Source organism: Cupressus sempervirens, chromosome 5 (genome assembly GCF_028749045.1).
Source record: "Cupressus sempervirens isolate cs-2001-9-10 chromosome 5, ASM2874904v1, whole genome shotgun sequence".
NCBI lineage: Eukaryota > Viridiplantae > Streptophyta > Pinopsida > Cupressales > Cupressaceae > Cupressus > Cupressus sempervirens.
In genome coordinates, this window is record NC_143122.1 from 240,901,530 (window position 1) to 240,919,837 (window position 18,308).

General features: G+C 35.9%; 2 protein-coding genes across 7 annotated transcripts in view; both read left to right on the top strand.

Moving 5' to 3' along the window:
• ATRAD17 (RADIATION SENSITIVE 17) overlaps window positions 1-18,308 on the top strand; it is a 135,145-nt gene that overhangs the window by 104,550 nt on the left and 12,287 nt on the right. For 4 of the 6 annotated variants that reach the window (XM_089829454.1, XM_089829456.1, XM_089829455.1 and 1 more), the window contains one exon: window positions 15,197-15,319. In XM_089829454.1, coding sequence (XP_089685580.1) covers window positions 15,197-15,319 — 123 coding nt within the window. Of the gene's footprint in view, window positions 1-329; window positions 414-15,196; window positions 15,320-18,308 lie in introns of all 6 variants that reach the window. The other 2 variants (XM_089829452.1, XM_089829453.1) reach the window with 1 other exon arrangement.
• Window positions 17,084-18,095, top strand: LOC149555424 (uncharacterized). Its single transcript, XM_089829458.1, has 3 exons — window positions 17,084-17,441; window positions 17,567-17,862; window positions 17,974-18,095. The coding sequence occupies exons 1-2, from the start codon at window positions 17,175-17,177 to the stop codon at window positions 17,729-17,731; spliced, it is 432 nt and encodes a 143-aa protein (XP_089685584.1). The 5' UTR covers window positions 17,084-17,174; the 3' UTR covers window positions 17,732-17,862; window positions 17,974-18,095.

Genomic DNA, 18,308 nt, shown 5'->3' on the forward strand with positions numbered 1-18,308 from the left:
AATAGTTTGGACCAATGTCAGATTTTTGCAAAGATGAAGCACACAGGTCACACAGGTATCGTTCTCTTGTAATTGCCGTTTGTATTCATCTGTGTCTTTTTGACCTTCGTACCTGTTTAATAGCCTCATGCTTTCCTATGTATGTGTCTATTGCCTTCACATTGGAGCCATCATTTTGTGTAACTTATATTGTCAAATTACCTTGCCAGTATTGCCGCAAGTAGAGATTGCTATTTGTTTGTATGGTTAGAATGACAAGATATTCTTTTGTAATCCATCATTCAAACATCTCTTATTTTCGTAATTAAATTGTCCCCTTCATATTGCAGGTTTGGGAATTATAAATGAAAGAGCTCATAGTCATGTTGCCATTTCAATAAAATTTAATTTCGTGTCTCCACGTTTCATTCTGTGTGAGTATTGTAACATTTGAATTGTTCATTACAATTGTGCCCTCTCAAATACGCGTGTGCTATGACATCAAACCTTTTATTGCTGTTCTCCTGTCGAGTATGTATGATTAACATATTGTGATTACAGGTTATATTTTTGCAGATCACCGTGGCCTAAGACCATGATATATTATTTTTCTCTAAATTGTTACTGTCTAACAAACTAGCATTATTGTGCCTTGGTCATATCTACAACCATTGTGGCTCTGCTTGACCCTTTATAATTGTCAGTGATAATGGAGATAGCTTCCGTAAATCTCCTTTGGTTTTAATAGCATCTGATCTTACACTCCACTGTCAGTGTACTTATATCGTTGATTTGCTTTTGACATACGAAGACTCCTGATGGTATCCTTAGCACCGTTATCTTCTAAAAATAAGATTTGCTTCTTCTTTCAAACTTGAAATACAAATTCATTTATGTGTCATGTATGCGCAAAAGGCTTTGTTGGAGCTTTTCACTACTGTGTGTCATTTGATCCTGTGATAAAGAATTATAAGAATTCAACCAGCTTTCTAGAATAACAATATTGCTCCTGAATAGCAGAAATATAAATACTTAATAGGGGAGCGTTCACTGCTTTCAATGAACTGATTGTAGGAGGTTTAAAATGAGTGAAAACATTTATTTATTGGTGAGAAACATATTGACATGAAGATTTTTCTCATTTGGCATAGGATTCCAAGAGCAACAAAATAAGATTTTTTGCTTATATGGGGTTCTAAGTCATGTAAAAATTTAGAAGCCCAACATACCGTAAAGTGGGAACATCTTATGAGTGGCAGTAGCTACCTATGGTGGCCCCACCATACAGCAAGCATTGTATGACACCCATGAACTTGACAAGGAGATTAAAATACCACTATATGATGGTTCTCAAATGCACAAAGGCTGCAAACATACCATCACCATCTAGGAAAGTGACGTTTTGAAGCACCGACGATGGAGGGACAAAGGAATTGGTAACACAAAATGAGACACTACTAGGATGAGAGTACATGTAGGGGTAAACAACGTGTATGTAGGAGTAAACTAACCGTACAAAACAAGACTACCTTATAGAGGAGTAGTTGCTAAGGCGATTGTGCTAGGTAGAAGAGCCATGATGGAGATTATTGTACGTAGTATTGGCAGACAAATCACAAGTAGTGTTGTACGGTGGTGGAGCTATTGGGAGATGAAGCCACATGTGGAAATAAATTGGGTGATAGAGTAGAAATGCTGGATAGAGCAAATGCTCTAGTGGGATATGTTGCACATAGTACACTTGCTAGGGAAAGGGGAATATTAAATGAAACCTTCCCTATATATATTTGATTCAACAAAAAATAGGATAAATAAGAGTTGTTGGTTACGAAAAGACATTGCACGAGAGGGAACATTTGGATGCCCTCAATTTCTATCCCTTTGGGGAGCACTGGTGGTGAAGAGTGGAAGTACGAGTAAGCATAGGAGGGAAATTTGTTGAGATTGAGTAACCAAGGAGAAAGCTAGTGAAAAGATACAAGTGGGAGTAAGAGCGTGAAGGCTGTTACGTAGCAAGGGAGGCAATACCCTAACCGATTTGGTTAATATCGCACAAAATGACAAAGGAGAGATGGTTATTAATGGGTCCAACCAAGAATAAAGACTGGAAAAACAGTTACAGTCGCAATCTAGTGGTTCGTCAGGCTTGAACAAAGAATCAAAAGTTTTTCCTTTAGGAGTAAGGGTCGTAGGAAAAATAGATATCGACACGAGGAAGAAGGTGAGACCAAAGGTGCAAGGGCAATCTCATGCACATGCACAAGAGGAAGACATCAGAACATAAAATGTGGCTTTTGAAGGGCTGAATGGGTTTTAGAATGTGATGGAACTCTAAAATTTTGAAAAGTTTTAGAGTCCAAAATCCAGGCTAAAGGGAGAATCTTTAGATTTTACACACTACTTATATTCAAACAATGTGTGTCAAGACACTAAAAGTCGTGATCAAGAGAATGTGGAAATTCATGATGAAGAATTGTCATTAATGTCAAAATTGTGTGTTCAAATACAACAGCCATAATTAGTGTCACTGATATTTACATGAAGAGACGACTACCATAGATATGTTGTTTGACGACTATAATTTTATCTTTGGTGGATGACGGGTCAACAGTGCTTCATAGCTGGATAAGTTTATAATAACTGCAAGTTTCACAATGAATGAAACCATCCAACAGTTAGCCTTACCAGTGCTGGTGTACGCTAGTACTAATTTGGTGTAGAAAGGGAACATTAGCATACAAAATGAGTCAGTCTGTGATATGTCAAATCCACGTCACACAATATGGAGTATGTTGACAAGCATCATCAAATGAAATATCCTTGTTGAGCAGCATCAAATGTCACAAAAGATGACGGAATGGATACATAGCACAAAGCCAAACAATACCTACAATGAAGAATAGCTTGAGACAATATAAAGCTACACAAGAAGTCATTAGCCAATGAAAAGGTATATGAGGAAAATTGCACTAAGAGATGATCTTGGTTAGAAGCCATATAAACAATGTTCAATAGAAGATAGGACCCTAACCACGGAATACAAATAGCCTTTAGTATCGAAAGGATATAAAACAGTGAAAGTCATTTCCATCATCAACGGCATAGAATATGATCACCAATATGTCTACAGGAGCAGTTGGGCATAAAAGACATCTCCATGATTTAGCAGCAATTTAAAATGAGTGTGAATCTTCATCTCCAAATATGGATGGACAGAGTAACTAGTATAAAATGCATTGAGGCATTGTCTGAGGGGAAATAGATGAAAATACTTTTTGTTGGAAAGCATGGAGTGAATCACAAACATCTATAAGAAGGATCTATTCACCGTTCTCACCCAACCTCCCCATTCACTTCTCGGTGGCCAAAAGTACACACTGATGGGCATCCCGACGACTTATTGAAACCAATAATGGAGAAGACTGTCGAAAACATTCCCGTGCTCTTGGTTCAAAGATGGAGTCTAGAATGAAACGTATACTTTAGAAAGACAAGTACTTGAGTAAAATTAAATAAGACATAGAGCCCTACAAAGTTAATGAGAGGATTAGAGGATTAATTTTATAAGCCGAAAATCTCAAAAACAAATTATGACACGCCAATAATTAAAATAATTAAAGGTTCTAGTTTTAAGAAAAAGTGCGATTAGAAAGGTGAATAATATTTTAAGAAATGTGACTTTACATTTGAAAAGTCACACTCTCTAAAGCACAAGCTTATATAAATGAGATTTATTTTGAGAGAAACAAGTAAGATTCGAAGACATTCATATTGTAGGGAGAAAACATTTTATATTTATTATTGTACGGAGGGATAGGGAGTTTAATATGACTTTGTAATATAAATTCAATTATTTTATTTTAATAATAAAATAAAATGTTCTTTGTTTATTATTAAAAGCGTGGAGATTTAAATTGTAGATGAATCGTCCTTTGTAATTATTTTTGGAATTCTGTATACAATTTAAATGTCAGATAAGTGGACATTTTCATTTAGTATTTTAAATTTGATCATCATAGATATTGTGAAATATTAAGTTGTTTCTGTATCTGTGTTCAGTTTGTCTCTCTACCAAAGGAGTTAAAGTTAAATCTGGATTAATTTAAGATTGTTTATATATTTGATCTGTCGCATCTTGATTATTTAGTTGTTGGCAATAAAGTGTGTAAAACATTATAAAGTTGTATGTGAAAATTCACTGAAGTTGACTCTATTGCCCAGATGAGCAGAGGCACTGGTCTTTCTATTATTGAACTTAGAAAATCTTTATATTCCTTCCTACAAACATTGAATCCATTATTTACAAATATTTACAATTCATTCAATTCAAACACTCAATATCCAGTTTTCATTTTAATTGAGTTCGAGGACCTTGCCAGCCAGAGAACTCCAAAAGTTTAAATTTGCTATAGAAAAGCCTTGAACCAAACAATTAGCATTTGAGGTGAAGGTTTACCCGCCTAGGTGTAGTGGAGCCTGAAGTGTAGGGGAATTGAAAAGTATTCTTGTTTGTTGGCCAAAACTGATTGAGAAGTCCTATTGGAGAAGTGGCAGGCTCTTGGATTTCCAATCTGCGGTTTTGGGAACCAACAGATTGGTGACTCTACTGGGGAGAGTTGCTTGTAATACATATTGTGAAGTTACCTAGAATTTCTTAGTTTGTAGATCAGAATCAGAAGGTAGTTCTATTAGTTTGATTGGAAGCGTACTCTGCTAGAAGTGAGAACCCAGAAGATCAATACATTCCTCGAAAGAGGTGGCAACTCTATTTAATAAAGTTTCAGTTGGGTAACTCTGTTGAGGGAAAGGACTCAGAAGGAAATGATTTGATTACCTAACATGGAGAAAGTATACTACGATCAGGAGGCGGATCAATGTTACACCATGGAGGAAGAATACATACACCCTTTAGATGAATTTTTCAATTTGGAAAGATATGAAAGCGAGACATCGACACACTTATTTATAAGGATGGTGGACATTTTTCGAGAAGTACCTTCAGGCATCATGCCTTCACGCAAGGAATTGATAAGAAAGTTTTGTGAGTTGCGAATCTCACCAAAAGATCTTGATTTGATGCATCTCTTCCAAATATTGGATGAAAGTCCAAGTTATATATCTCCTTTGGATACATTTTTGAACTTAGAAAAGCAAGAATATGAATCCGTAACACAATTCTTCATGAGAATGTTTAATGCTTATCAAGAAATACCTTCAGAATACAAACCTTTGTCATCTGATCTTCTCTATAGGATGTGGGAGTTAGGCTTCTTATATGATCATCAATTTCTTAACTTTCTCAAACTTATGGAAAAATGAATGCGAGACTGAAGTAACATATGAGTCAAATGAAGTTTCAGATTCAAATGGAGATGAAAATTTTGAATAGTTTGAAGGAGAATCAGCCCATGATGATACTTATATGCCTACAGATGACACTGAATTTGATAATCAGGAAGAGGATTCTCTAAGTGTAGAGGAAATTTCAGCCTTGTTAGATTTGGAATATCAGAAACATATTTAAAGAAATGGTCCGAATTTTTTCTCAATTCACCATGGTGAGCAAGGTGATGGATCAATGAATTCTCAAGAGGTATTGGAAGAAAGAGATGGTAATTCACAGGAATCATATAGTGAGGATGAAGTAGAACTGTATACAATGTATGAACATGAGGAAATTTTAGAAGATAATGTTGATGAAGACATTAGTCTTGTTGATGACACATTTGCTGATCTGGACGAAAGCTCTCATGATAGTATGGCTGAGTTCTCTATATTCTTGAACCCATTGTTCAAAGAAGAAGTAATAGAAGACATGTCTGAATTTTCTATGTTCTTGAATCCTTTATTTGAGGAGGATTGTCCATTCAATCAAGTTCATCAGCATCACGATGAAGATAGAAGGCCTGATGACAGTTTTGAAGATGATGAAACTCAAGATATGAATGAGGAGGTGTATTTAGCAAATGAGTTATGCACTAGTTCATCCTATGAGGAGGGGTTGTTTCAAACATGTAAAGGAGATACAAAATCAGATATGTGTGAATATGAGATTGCATTGAAGCATGGTGCTGAAAATTTCCAAAGTATCCTAGCTGATCAAACTGCTGGTGAAGGGGAAAATGTACTTCTAGAAGATAAGCCATTCTCAAAGCCTTGTTGTGAAGAGAAACAATATTTGAAGTATGGGGCAGATTATGTAGAGAAGGGCATTCAAGAAGATGTTTGTGCAATTGACCAAATACATAACTATGGGGATCTTCTATTCAGCAAAGACCACATTGCACCTCATGATCTCTCAAAGGCTGAACATAAGAGAGAGACCATAGACTTCATTTATGAAGTGGAAGTAATTAGTATTATCAATGAGTATGGTTCACCTAATGTAAGTTTGAAAGATGGACAGCAAACCAAAGAGATGAAAGAAAGGCATATGTCAAATGATGTTTGTTTTCTAACATTTGCTAATGGATCAGATTCTACTAAGGAACAATATAATATCATGATTAGGAGATCCAAAGTGTTACATGATCAAAGTCGGGTGTTTGATAGAGGGAAGAACCTATGTTCACTTTTTGGGGGGCCTAGGGCCACCCAATTTCACCTTGCATCATTAAGCATGGATGCTCAGTCTACTTCTCTAGAGATAGATGGAATCTCCTTATGCCCGCAAGGGGCATATGTCCCTAAAAAGAGCCATTGATGGAGCTCTAAAATTTTGAAAAGTTTTAGAGTCCAAAATCCAGGCTAAAGGGAGAATCTTTAGATTTTACACACTACTTATATTCAAACAATGTGTGTCAAGACACTAAAAGTCGTGATCAAGAGAACATGGAAATTCGTGATGAAGAATTGTCATTAATGTCAGAATTTTGTGTTCAAACTTCAAATACAACAGCCATAATCAATGTCACCGATATTTACATGAAGAGGCTACTGCCATAGATATGTTGTTTGATGACTACAATTTTATCTTTGGTGGATGACGGGTCAACAATGCTTCATAGCTGGATAAGTTTATAGTAATTGCAACTTCCACAATGAATGAAACCATTCTACAGTTAGCCTTCCTAGTGCTGGTGTACGCTGGTACTAAATTGGTGTAGAAAGGGAACATTAACATACAAAATGAGTCAGTCTGTGATATGTCAAATCCACGCCACACAATATGGAATATGTTGACAAGCATCATCAAATGAAATATCCTTATTGAGCAGCGTTGAATGTCACAGAAGATGACGGAATGGATACATAGCACAAAGCCAAACAATACCTACAATGAAGAATAGCTAGAGACAATATAAAGCTACACAGGAAGTCATTAGCCAATGAAAAGGTATATGAGGAAAATTACACTAAGAGACGATCCTGGTTAGAAGCCATATAAACAATGTTCAATAGAAGACAAGACCTCGACCAAGGAATACAAATAGCCTTCAGTATTGAAAGGATATAAAATGTGATACATTGCAAAACAGTGAAAGTCATTTCCAACATCAACATAATAGAATATGATCACCAATATGTCTATAGGAGTTGTTGAGTATAAAAGACATCTCCTTGATTTAGCGGCAATTTAAAATGAGTGAGCATCTTCATCTCCAAATACGAATGGATAGAGTAACTAGTATAAAATGAATTGCGGCATTGTCTGAGGGGAAATAGATGAAAATACTTTATGCTAGAAAGCATGGAGTGAATTGCAGACATCTATACGAAGGCTCTATTCACCGTTCTGATCGAACCTCCCCACTCACTTCTTGGTGGCCAAAAGCACACAACGATGAGCATTCCGATGGCACACTGAAGACAAACTTATTGAAACCAATAATGGAGAAGATTGTCGAAAACTTTCCTATGCCCTTGGTTCAAAGACAGAGTCTAGAATGAAGTGTATACTTTAGAAAGACAAATACTTGAGTAAAATTAAATAATATATAGAGCCCTACAAAGTTAATGAGAGGATTAATATTATAAGTCGGAAATCTAAAAAACAAATTATGACATGCCAATAATTAAAATTATTTAAGGTTCTAGTTTTAAGAAAAGGTGCGATTAGAAAGTTGAATAATATTTTAAGAAATATGACTTTACATTTGAAAAGTCACACTCTCTAAAGCACAAGCTTATCTATATGAGTTTTGTTTGGAGGAGGGAAACAAGAAGTAAGATTCGAAGACATTCATATTCTGGGAGAAAGTATTTTATATTTATTATTGTATGGAGGAATAAGGAGTTTAATATGACTTTGTAATATAAATTCAATTATTTTATTTTAATAATAAAATAAAATGTTCTTTGTTTATTATTAAAGACATGGAGATTTAAATTGCAGATGAATCCTCCTTTGTAATTATTTTTGGAATTCTGTATACAATTTAAATGTTGGATAAGTGGACATTGTCATTTGGCATTTTAAATTTGATCATCATAGATATTGTGAAATATTAAGTTGTTTCCGTATCTGTGTCCAATTTGTCTCCCTACCAGAGGAGTTAAAGTTAAATCTGGAATAATTTAAGATTGCGTATATATTTGATCTGTCGCATCTTGATTATTTAATTGTTGGCAGTAAAGTGTGTAAAACATTATAAAGTTGTACGTGAAAATTCACTGAAGTTGACTCTATTGCCTGGATGAGCAGAGGCACTGGTCTTTCTATTATTGAAGTCAGAAAATCTATATATTCCTTCCTACAAACATCAAATCCATTATTTGCAAATATTTACAATTCATTCAATTCAAACACTCAGCATCCAATTTTCATTTTAATTGAGTTTGAGGACCTTGCCAGCCAGAGAACTCTTGAAGTTTAAATTTTCTATAGAAAAGCCTTGAACCAGACAAGAAGTTTTTGAGGTGAAGGTTTACCCGACTGGGTGTAGCAGAGCCTGAAGTGTAGGGGAATCGAGAAGTATTCCCATTCTTTGGCCAGAACTGATTGAGAAGTCCTATTGGAGAAGTGGTAGGCTCTTGGATTTTCAATCTACGGTTTTGGGAACCAACAGAATGCAGGAAATGATGGCAAGAGACACCAGACACAGACTTGGTCAAAAAACACACGAAGTGGGCTGAAGTACATTGGGCCATATAAATGTCAGTATTTTGCATCTACAACTACAAAAGTGCCCTTTGCATGCTTGTTGATGCCTTCAACATATTCACACGCACCGACACCTTTCAGTATCTTGTGTATGACCTCAAGGTCTCATTCACAACGACTGAATTCACAAGATTGCTTGGTATTCAAGGGAGAAATGGGAAGAAAATAAATATGAAGCCAAAAAAAATGCCCAGAGAAGAGAAATATGTTTGATAAAACGGGTTTGAAGGAATCTCACACCAATAGAGATGGATTTTGTAGCGAATGCTTCCAAGAGCCACGAGATGAAGAAATCATTTATTACAACATTTGAATAGCATTGTCTTATGGATGTAGTGAAGAGTAGGCTTATTGGTAGAGTCAAGCATTTGATATTGTCCTTCCGTAGATTCTTCTAATGAATGGTCATAGGAATTGTTTTGTGTATGATTGGGTATCCCTATTGGTAGAGAAGTTGTACAAGTTTCTCACGCATAAGCACAAGACCTTTTATATGTCGTATTTTTCTATTGGGTTATTTTATGGTGCTACTCGTGTGGATTCCTCTTGCCAAACTAGAAGTGAAGTCGGAGGGTACTTTGGCACCTAAAGAGCCTCCCATATTTTATTTGCGGCATTTGGATGTTGTAGTGCACCGACAAGATAGAAACAGAAGTGCTAGGTGGTTTCAAACTTTCAATCCAAGAGAGACATCAATAGTGGCAAGGAGGAGACCAGTGAAAGCTCAAACTAGTTAGGTGATAGCCAAGGCATGGAGATAGAGGTTGTTGAGCTAGCGGCCACATTTGTACAAGTTAGCTATGACACGAAGGATGTTCTCTTTACTATGCCACTAATCTTAGAGGCTCACTTGACTCCTCCCTCGACAAATGCAAGATTGATAATCATGATGCCCATGCTAGGGTTTGGTTAGGTCAGGATGTCGGTTAGCATGAGTGCAATTGTGCCAACATTTGAGTCGGTACCAGTGGTGGTCGATTCAGTTGAGGGTCCTCGTGAACAGATAGGAGAGATGTTGTAGGCTAATGAGGCAGCGGGGATGGATGTGGCTACAGTGACAAAGCGTTTTGGTGAGGACACATTTGGGGATAGTGTAGTGTCGATATTGAGTCAAATTCAAACATGGATAGACAACTCAATAGGATTCTTGCTTGCTCCCCTCGCACCTTTGAGGCCTACAATATGTTCAACACGGAGGCAACTACCCCCACCTAGTGACATCGTAGGCTGACAGGTTGGTCCCTCACCTATGAGAGAGCTCAAGCTAGAGAGGGCTTATGTTGTGGGTAGAGAGGATGTATGTGTGGCCATAGTAGCGACTTCCCTTCAACAAATATCCTTTCATGAGGAGGCTCAAGGAGAGTCTGGTGATTTACACCTAGACGTATATTTGGTAGACATTGTGGTAGGTGCATAGAGGGTGGTGGCTTCAGTGCAGCTACGGGCTCGAGAGGGGATATATCAGTAGGTAGAGCACCTCTTGAGATTTGTTAGTAGAGGCTGCATGAAGGAGTTTGCTAGGTTTTTCGGGTCTCAGGGGTGGTCTACTACAGAGACCAACGTAAGCCTATAGGAGAGTCATACCTAGATCTCCTTATAGAGAGTTGAGTGGATTTTCTATGAGGGATATTATGAATGGAGGCAGACTCAACATGTAGCCTTAGGGAATGAAGCCCAATGGCTTTCATCAGGTACAACTTAGGAGAAGCTAGCCAGGCGGTTACAAGAGGTAGGCGATGAGTAGGCCTAGTACATAGATCAGCTGGTTGAGAGGGAGGCCTGGTTGGTGGAGAGTGAGGCCCAATTGACAATTAGAGATGCTTAGTTGGATGAGGAGTGAGTTGAGCGAGCAACATTGGAGGCTTGTTTTGCCACCGCTATGGAGTTGGCAGATGAGAAGAATAAGAAGATTTTGGAGGCAACTTATATGGTAAGTCACCATGAGAGTGTCAGATGGTAGCTAAGAGAAATCTGAAATACCAGATAGAGCAGGTGTATAAGTTGAGAGAGTAGCTAATAGCTTCCACACCACTGATCCTTTCTTTAGAGATGCTTCCTTAGCCCCTTTTTGATGTCCTTTCTTATATGAGGAGTGAGTTGAGCGAGCAACATTGGAGGCTTGTTTTGCCACCGCTATGGAGTTGGCAGATGAGAAGAATAAGAAGATTTTGGAGGCAACTTATATGGTAAGTCACCATGAGAGTGTCAGATGGTAGCTAAGAGAAATCTGAAATACCAGATAGAGCAGGTGTATAAGTTGAGAGAGTAGCTAATAGCTTCCACGCCACTGATCCTTTCTTTAGAGATGCTTCCTTAGCCCCTTTTTGATGTCCTTTCTTGTATGGTTGGTTTTGTCAAGAGAGTTTTGTGTCGTCTAGAGATGACTTTATTTTTTGGGGGGATAATGTTGTTGGTAAAACATGTTAACAATTTCTTCTGTGCACAAAGGGATAGGTAGTTTGATTGGTAACAACAGTTGATAGTTGCAACCTTTTGGCACTATATATGCTATGTGCTTGTATCCGATCATTATTGTGAATGAAGAAGTTGTGTTGGCATTGTGAGTCTAATACATACATGGTTGTAAGCATTTTCTAAGTTTAATAAAGAAAGCATGGTAAGTTCTCTAATAATTGTGTTATATACATTACTTTTTGTTACTATCTATTTTGTATGTGTTAAACTTGTTACTCGAAGTGGTAAACAACACACATGCATGTGCACACACACACACAGCCTAAAAATTGAATTAGATTTAGAATTTCAATAATCGGTATGGAATGATTAGTCGGGAAGCCCATGCTTCATCGGGAAAGAGTGTATCATTCATTATATGATGCAGTTGTTGATCCAAACATCCCTATAGGATGCGAGAGGCACGAAGGCCGATAGTTCTCGATTCTATATGTAACATGGTCCATGCAGTGGGCCCCTACTATTATAAGGTAGTTGGGGGCTATTCTATGGTGGAGGGCGTTCCGTAGTGCCCCTAAAAATTGAATTAGATTTAGAATACTGTATGTCTCACATATACTAAACAAAACCATTACAAATTTTAAAATACTAATGGGATATCAATTTGTCCAATATGGTTACAATAATTATTTAAAGTTCAGATAATACAATCAATGATCAACATCATATTGGTCATCATTAATATGAACATCATCATCATTTAATCTAAATTTACATTAGATGATGCAAATACCGATAAAAATAAATAGATGATGAAAGTAGATTAGAACCACATGGAACTTCACTACCACTCCAACTAAAATTCTGCTGGCTACTCAACAACTTAAAAATCTATGAATAAGTACTCCAATATTTCCTTATATGAATAAGTAGTAGGAATCTATTGAAACAAAGTGAACTCTTGTTAGAGTTGTTAAATTAATAAATTATAAATCAAACTTCGAATTTGAAAATGGTAATTTTTAAAATAACAATATATAAAATTAGAGAGTGCAGTAAAAATTTGATTGCAAGAATTTGGCAGTATGGCAATGTGAGGCCATTGAGGTACACACCAAGAGTGAGCATCCTTCTTATTCTTGTCTTGGAGAGCATAGTTACTTTGACCTTTCGAGGTTGCAGAATTAATAAACTTATTCACAACTGCATCCTCGATATAGAGCTAAAGCTAGGAAGTTTTTGTTAACTATTACAGAAGAAAAATTTCAGTTCCCTTGTAAATTTTGAAATGTGTGGATGTTATTTTTAGACTCGGGATTCACTGTTTTCTATCAGTTCTGATGGATCATGAGGATCTTGGAATGGTAGAGTTTTTATATGAAGAGACTCATTAGACAAGAAACCTGCCCTATAGCAGATCAAATTGTATTAGGTTATGTGGTAATTGATATCTTCAACTTCTTTACTAGTAATACATCTAATGGTGGACTAAACAAAGACATCACAATAATGCCTCAATATCTTCCATTACTATATTCTTATAAGCATTGAATGCAAAGAGTGACTAGAATTTATTGATTGCTTGTTGCTGTTCTTAAACTCCCCCCCTTCCCTCTCTGTTGTGTCTCCATTCAAAGAGTTTCGGAACCTCATTTAATTGCATCTCTAGTAAGCCAGTATTCTTTTGGCAGTGATTAGCACTTCATCCAAAGTTCTATGAAATGTCTCATGATGTCTTCCTCTTTGAGATGATTAGATGTCTATCACAGAAGGAAATCAACATTCCTCCTAAAAATATCTTAGATTGATTGTGGAAGATATTTATTGTTGATTCGCTCAAAAGACTTGTATCTTTCTTTTCCAACTTCTTATCTCTAGTTTGACATTGTCTGCAAAAGACATATCTTCTAGATTTTTAAGTCTTTTCTAATTAGGTAGGCTAGTGATATGGTTCAATTCACAGTCAGTCAAAATAGAGTATGTTAACATTGCCTATAGGTTGAGACAAGATGCAATAGATCGCGAGAGGATAAAAAGAAGCATTTATTTCTGTTTTTAGAGGTTGGGGCATATGAACACGAAGTTTTCAAATGTTCTATTTAAAATGCAATCTATATACCTTTTTGCTTGTTCAAGTTGGAGATGCTTTAAGCTCCATGTTTTCAACTCTATTTGTTGGCTGCACATTTGAGTCTTATTGAGCTTTTTTGGTTATTTGTGAACATTTCTTTCTTTCTTTCTTGATCAAGTAAAGATCACTTTGTTTCTTAGTTACCGGATTTTTGCCCTAGAGGCTGGATCCGGATCCATGGCTGGATTCATCTGGAATTTTAAAAAAAAAAATTTGATTATTTTTTTTTGATTATTTTCTTGTAATCACTATGGATTTGATCCATAGATTCATACCAGAATTATACATTCATACTAAAAATGATTTAGAATTATAGATTCATACTTTCAAATGATTTAGTTTTAGAATTATGTATATTTCTCTCATTTTTTAGTATATATAATGCATATATATATTTATATATATATAAATATACACAAATCCTCCAAAAATCATGAATCTACGGATCCGATTCACGTGCCCGAATCAGATTCATTTCACGAATTGGCAACTAAGCTTTGTTCACTTCAAAGCAAAGGCAGGCTTATATATTATATTCATGCTTCTGGGTAAGATTGTGTGTTAGTTTATTGGCATCAATTATAATGACAAATAAGAAAGGAGGTACTTCTGCAAAAGTGAGCTGTAAAAGTTGAATATGTATAATGATGGTTTTGTCTGTATTCAAGGATTAAGTTGCAAGGACTTAGTGTTTGTTTGTCCTCAATAATAATATGAACAATGCCTACAAAAAGTTATAACATAATATCAAAAAGCTATTGCATATAATGCATGGAAGGCTCATATAAGAAGGGTCACACTTTATAAGATTTAAATTTAAAATGAAATTGGAGGTGTCTAACAGGCTTTTTCCGTACTCTCATGCCTGAAAATAATATTGTGCTATTGCTTTCTTTTATTGAAAGATTTATAGGATGAATATTAGATGGACAGGTGTATTTCCTTTTTGTATGATAAGAGTCTCAGTGAACAGGTGTGATTTCTATTTAATAAGCTTTGTTATGCATGATTGATTGTAAGCATTTATTCTTATAGTAGACTAGATCTTGTTGGCTTTTACTCACAATGGTTGAATTTATTTTAATGAAGTAGGAATTTCAATGATATCCATTAATCATATGTAATATTTTCATGTAATTCTTCTACAATTTTGTGTTTTTAAATAGCATTGTGAATTTCAAACTCAGTCATACTACTAACTGATTCTTCATATTTATCCTTCATTAATATGAGTATTCCAAAGGATACCTTAGTCTGCTGGTGATGGCTCATTAATTAACAGTTGTCAATAGGTTCAGGCAATTGGATGTGGCATCGTGAGAACATATTGAAAATGTTTTTCACAAATAGACTACATTTTTTGTACTTTGATATAATGTTTAAACATATCCTTAAAACTAATTAGTCCTTCATAAGGTTAATTGGCTTATAATTTATGGATAAGATTAGGTCCAATGTTTTTTAGTGACTTTACTTTCTTGACTGTGCGTAGATAATGCTTCCACATGGTGTGTGACCATATTTATTTATGTGATAGGTTGCTTGAAAATTTGTATTTTATTTTACAGTGCAAGGTTGTGTTATGAAGGAGAAGTTTGTGAGATATCCATTGAAGATGGATATGCCAGAGGTTGTTCTCTCTCAGGCACATGCAGAAGCTGGGATGTTTTCTGCTTTCCTACATGAAAATGGTAAATTGAAAACTCTAGTTTCTCATGTAAATTGATTTTCCCTCAAATTTAATAACTAGATTTACTGTGAACTCTTTGTAGCTATTTGTAACATGCATTTACTTTGGAAATATGGTGTCTAGTTGTCTAAGATTACTTTGGTAATATTAGCTATCAGTTATTAAAATATATCAAAGAAGATTCTGATATCATCAGCATAAACCTAATATGAGCTATCGTATGCAATTCTAGATCAGACTAATTTTCCTAGGTTATTATTCTATGGAATGACCAGTTCTTTGTGGCTTATACCCATCATTTATATATGAGATGAAATAAGTAAAATACAGTCTGGTGACTGTAGCTCTTTCATTATGCAACTGTTGGAAGTAGCATCATTAAAACCTTTCATACTATTCATAATTAAAAGATTGGCTGAATTTGAATACTCTTTTCCATGGTTGAAATTGAAATTGCCTTAGTTACCGGATTTGCGTGTCAGACACTGGATCCGGATTTGGGTCTGATCTGTGTCCAGATCTGCACGTGGATCTGGGCAAGGTCCGTGATCTTGCTAGTGGATCCGTGAGGATCCGCAGATCCTAATGTATCCACAGGTAGGATCGAGGATCCTCCCTGGATCTACCATGGATTTGTGTGAAAGGGAGCAAAAAAAACATTTCAAACTGGGCCTAATGAAGTTTTTTAATATATATTTTTTATGCAGACCCTGAATATGACCCTTTAAGTCATTATGCAAGTTCATTTACACTCACATTTGCTTTTTCATAGTTGCTAGTTTGAGGTAAAGTTCTTGGATTCGAAAGAGATTGGTTGTCGAGCTCCAAATACCTTGCAAGAAGTGTTTAAGGTATGCATTTTAACCATATTCTTTAGTTCTTTCATAGATTATTGATTTATTTCTAGTTTTTCAAATTTTCAAGTTTCTGTGTAAGTCTTAAGCATGGTTTTCTTTCATTTTTTTTCTAGATTACAAGAATAGTACAATGAGTAGTCAAGGCCGAGTGGTTGGGGTTGGATCACCAAGCTTCAAAATTGATAAGGGGTCTCCTTTATGGAGACACAAAACAAGAATCACACAATGTCCTGGGGGTGGGGCATACATATGGAAATGTAATTATTGCAATGTACAACATAGAAGCTCCTATTCTCGAGTGAACTACATTTTTTGGGTCTTGCAGGTGAAGGAAATAAGATATCTCAAGGTAGTGGGCCAGATAAAAAGGGATTACCAGCTGCACAAATAACAACATTAGCAAAAGAGCAAGAAGATGTTGATAGAGCAATTGCAAAAGAAAAACATGATGCTTCCAAAAAAACAATTGCACCAACACCAGCGTCCAATCAAACAAGCACAAGAACACATCCTTTTTTTCCTATGCCAACTACAGATGATAAAGATGTAGACCCATCTCCACTCACTTGCAAGAGAGGCCCACTAGATAGGGCATTCCAAAATGAATTGAGAGACATTGCTGATCACAAAATTGGACGTTTCATTGCAAATGGTGTTTCATTTAATTTTGTGAGATTACCTTATTTTAGAGAGATGGTGTAAGCAATAAATGAAGCACCCCGTGGTTACAGACCACCTGGTTATGAGAAGTTGCGCACTACCATATTACATGATGAGAGGAAATCTGTAGAGGCTGAACTTCAATCAATAAGAGATTGTTGGGTTCAATCGGGTGTGTCTATTATTTAGGATGGGTGGAAAGGTTGTAGAAACCGTCTATTGATCAATGTTATTGTTGTATGCCCTAAGGGGGCAATGTTCTTGAAAGTAGTTGATTGTGAAGGGCAAGTGAAAGATTGAAAATTTATTTCACGCATTCTCATTGATGCCATAGAGTCAATGGGTCGTGATAATGTTGTCCAAGTGGTCATGGACAATGCAAAAGTTTGCAGGGTTGTAGGGATAATTGTAGAGTTTAGATATGATCATATCTTTTGGATACCATGCATCGTCCACTCTCTCAATTTGGTGATGAAATCAATTGGCACTGAAATAGATTGGGTGAAAAAGATATATGAGGAAGCTAAAGAGATTCAAATGTTTGTGGCAAATCACCACATGCCACAAGCAATTTTTAGGAGTTTCTCGGACTTGGAATTATTGAAGGTAAATTTGTAAATTTAATACTCAATTATATAGTATTGGATCCCATAATATATTTTTATTGTTGATTACATTAACATGTTTTAATTTTTAAATGTATTACTAACTTGAGTTTAACATGTTCTTAGGTTGTTGAAACCCGCTTTGCTTCTCACACAATCATCTTGAGACGACTTGTGAAGTTAAAGGAAGCATTGAAACAGATGGTCATTAGCCCCCAATGGGGCGTTTGGAAGAATTCCAATACAACAAGGGCCTTAAATGTGAGAAGAATGATACTAGATGAGGATTAGTGGGGTCTTGTGACCTATGTGTTGGAAGTTACCGATCCAATAATGGAAATGCTTTGCTTTGCAAATAGTGATGAGTTATGCCTTGGGGATATTTATGATTCATGGACACTGTGTTGGAAAAAATTAAAATGGTAAGTTCTACGCTCTTTTACGACAATTGTTTATTTGAGAGATATCTAGATTCTAAAGTTTAAATTGATATAATCACTAATTATAATTATTATTCATATCTCATATCCTAGGTCATATAGAGAAGGGAGAATGATCCTCAAGACACCTTTTACAACAAGGTGGAAGCAATTGTTCATCATCGATGGAACAAGATGACCACACCTTTGCACCTTGCATATGCTCTATCCCCGAGGTATTGTAGTGCTTATTAAATGCTTGTGCTTATGTTATCCAATGTTTGTGCTATTGATATTTGATAGTGTTGAATTGTCTTTCGTTATCCCCAAGTACTATAGTGCAAATGTACTTCGCTTTCCAGGTTGAGTGCCACCATTTAGAGATGCGTAGGTTGCAAATGGGTATAAGAGGGCACTAGCAAAAATATTCCAAGATCCAGATTTAGGGC

What these genes read in the sequence shown, in the direction of transcription:
- LOC149555424 (XM_089829458.1), top strand. Translation starts at nt 17,175, where the DNA reads ATGGGTCGTGATAATGTTGTCCAAGTGGTCATGGACAATGCAAAAGTT. An exon ending in CGGACTTGGAATTATTGAAG is followed by an intron (nt 17,442 to 17,566) that starts GTAAATTTGTAA and finishes ACATGTTCTTAG; the next exon opens with GTTGTTGAAACCCGCTTTGC.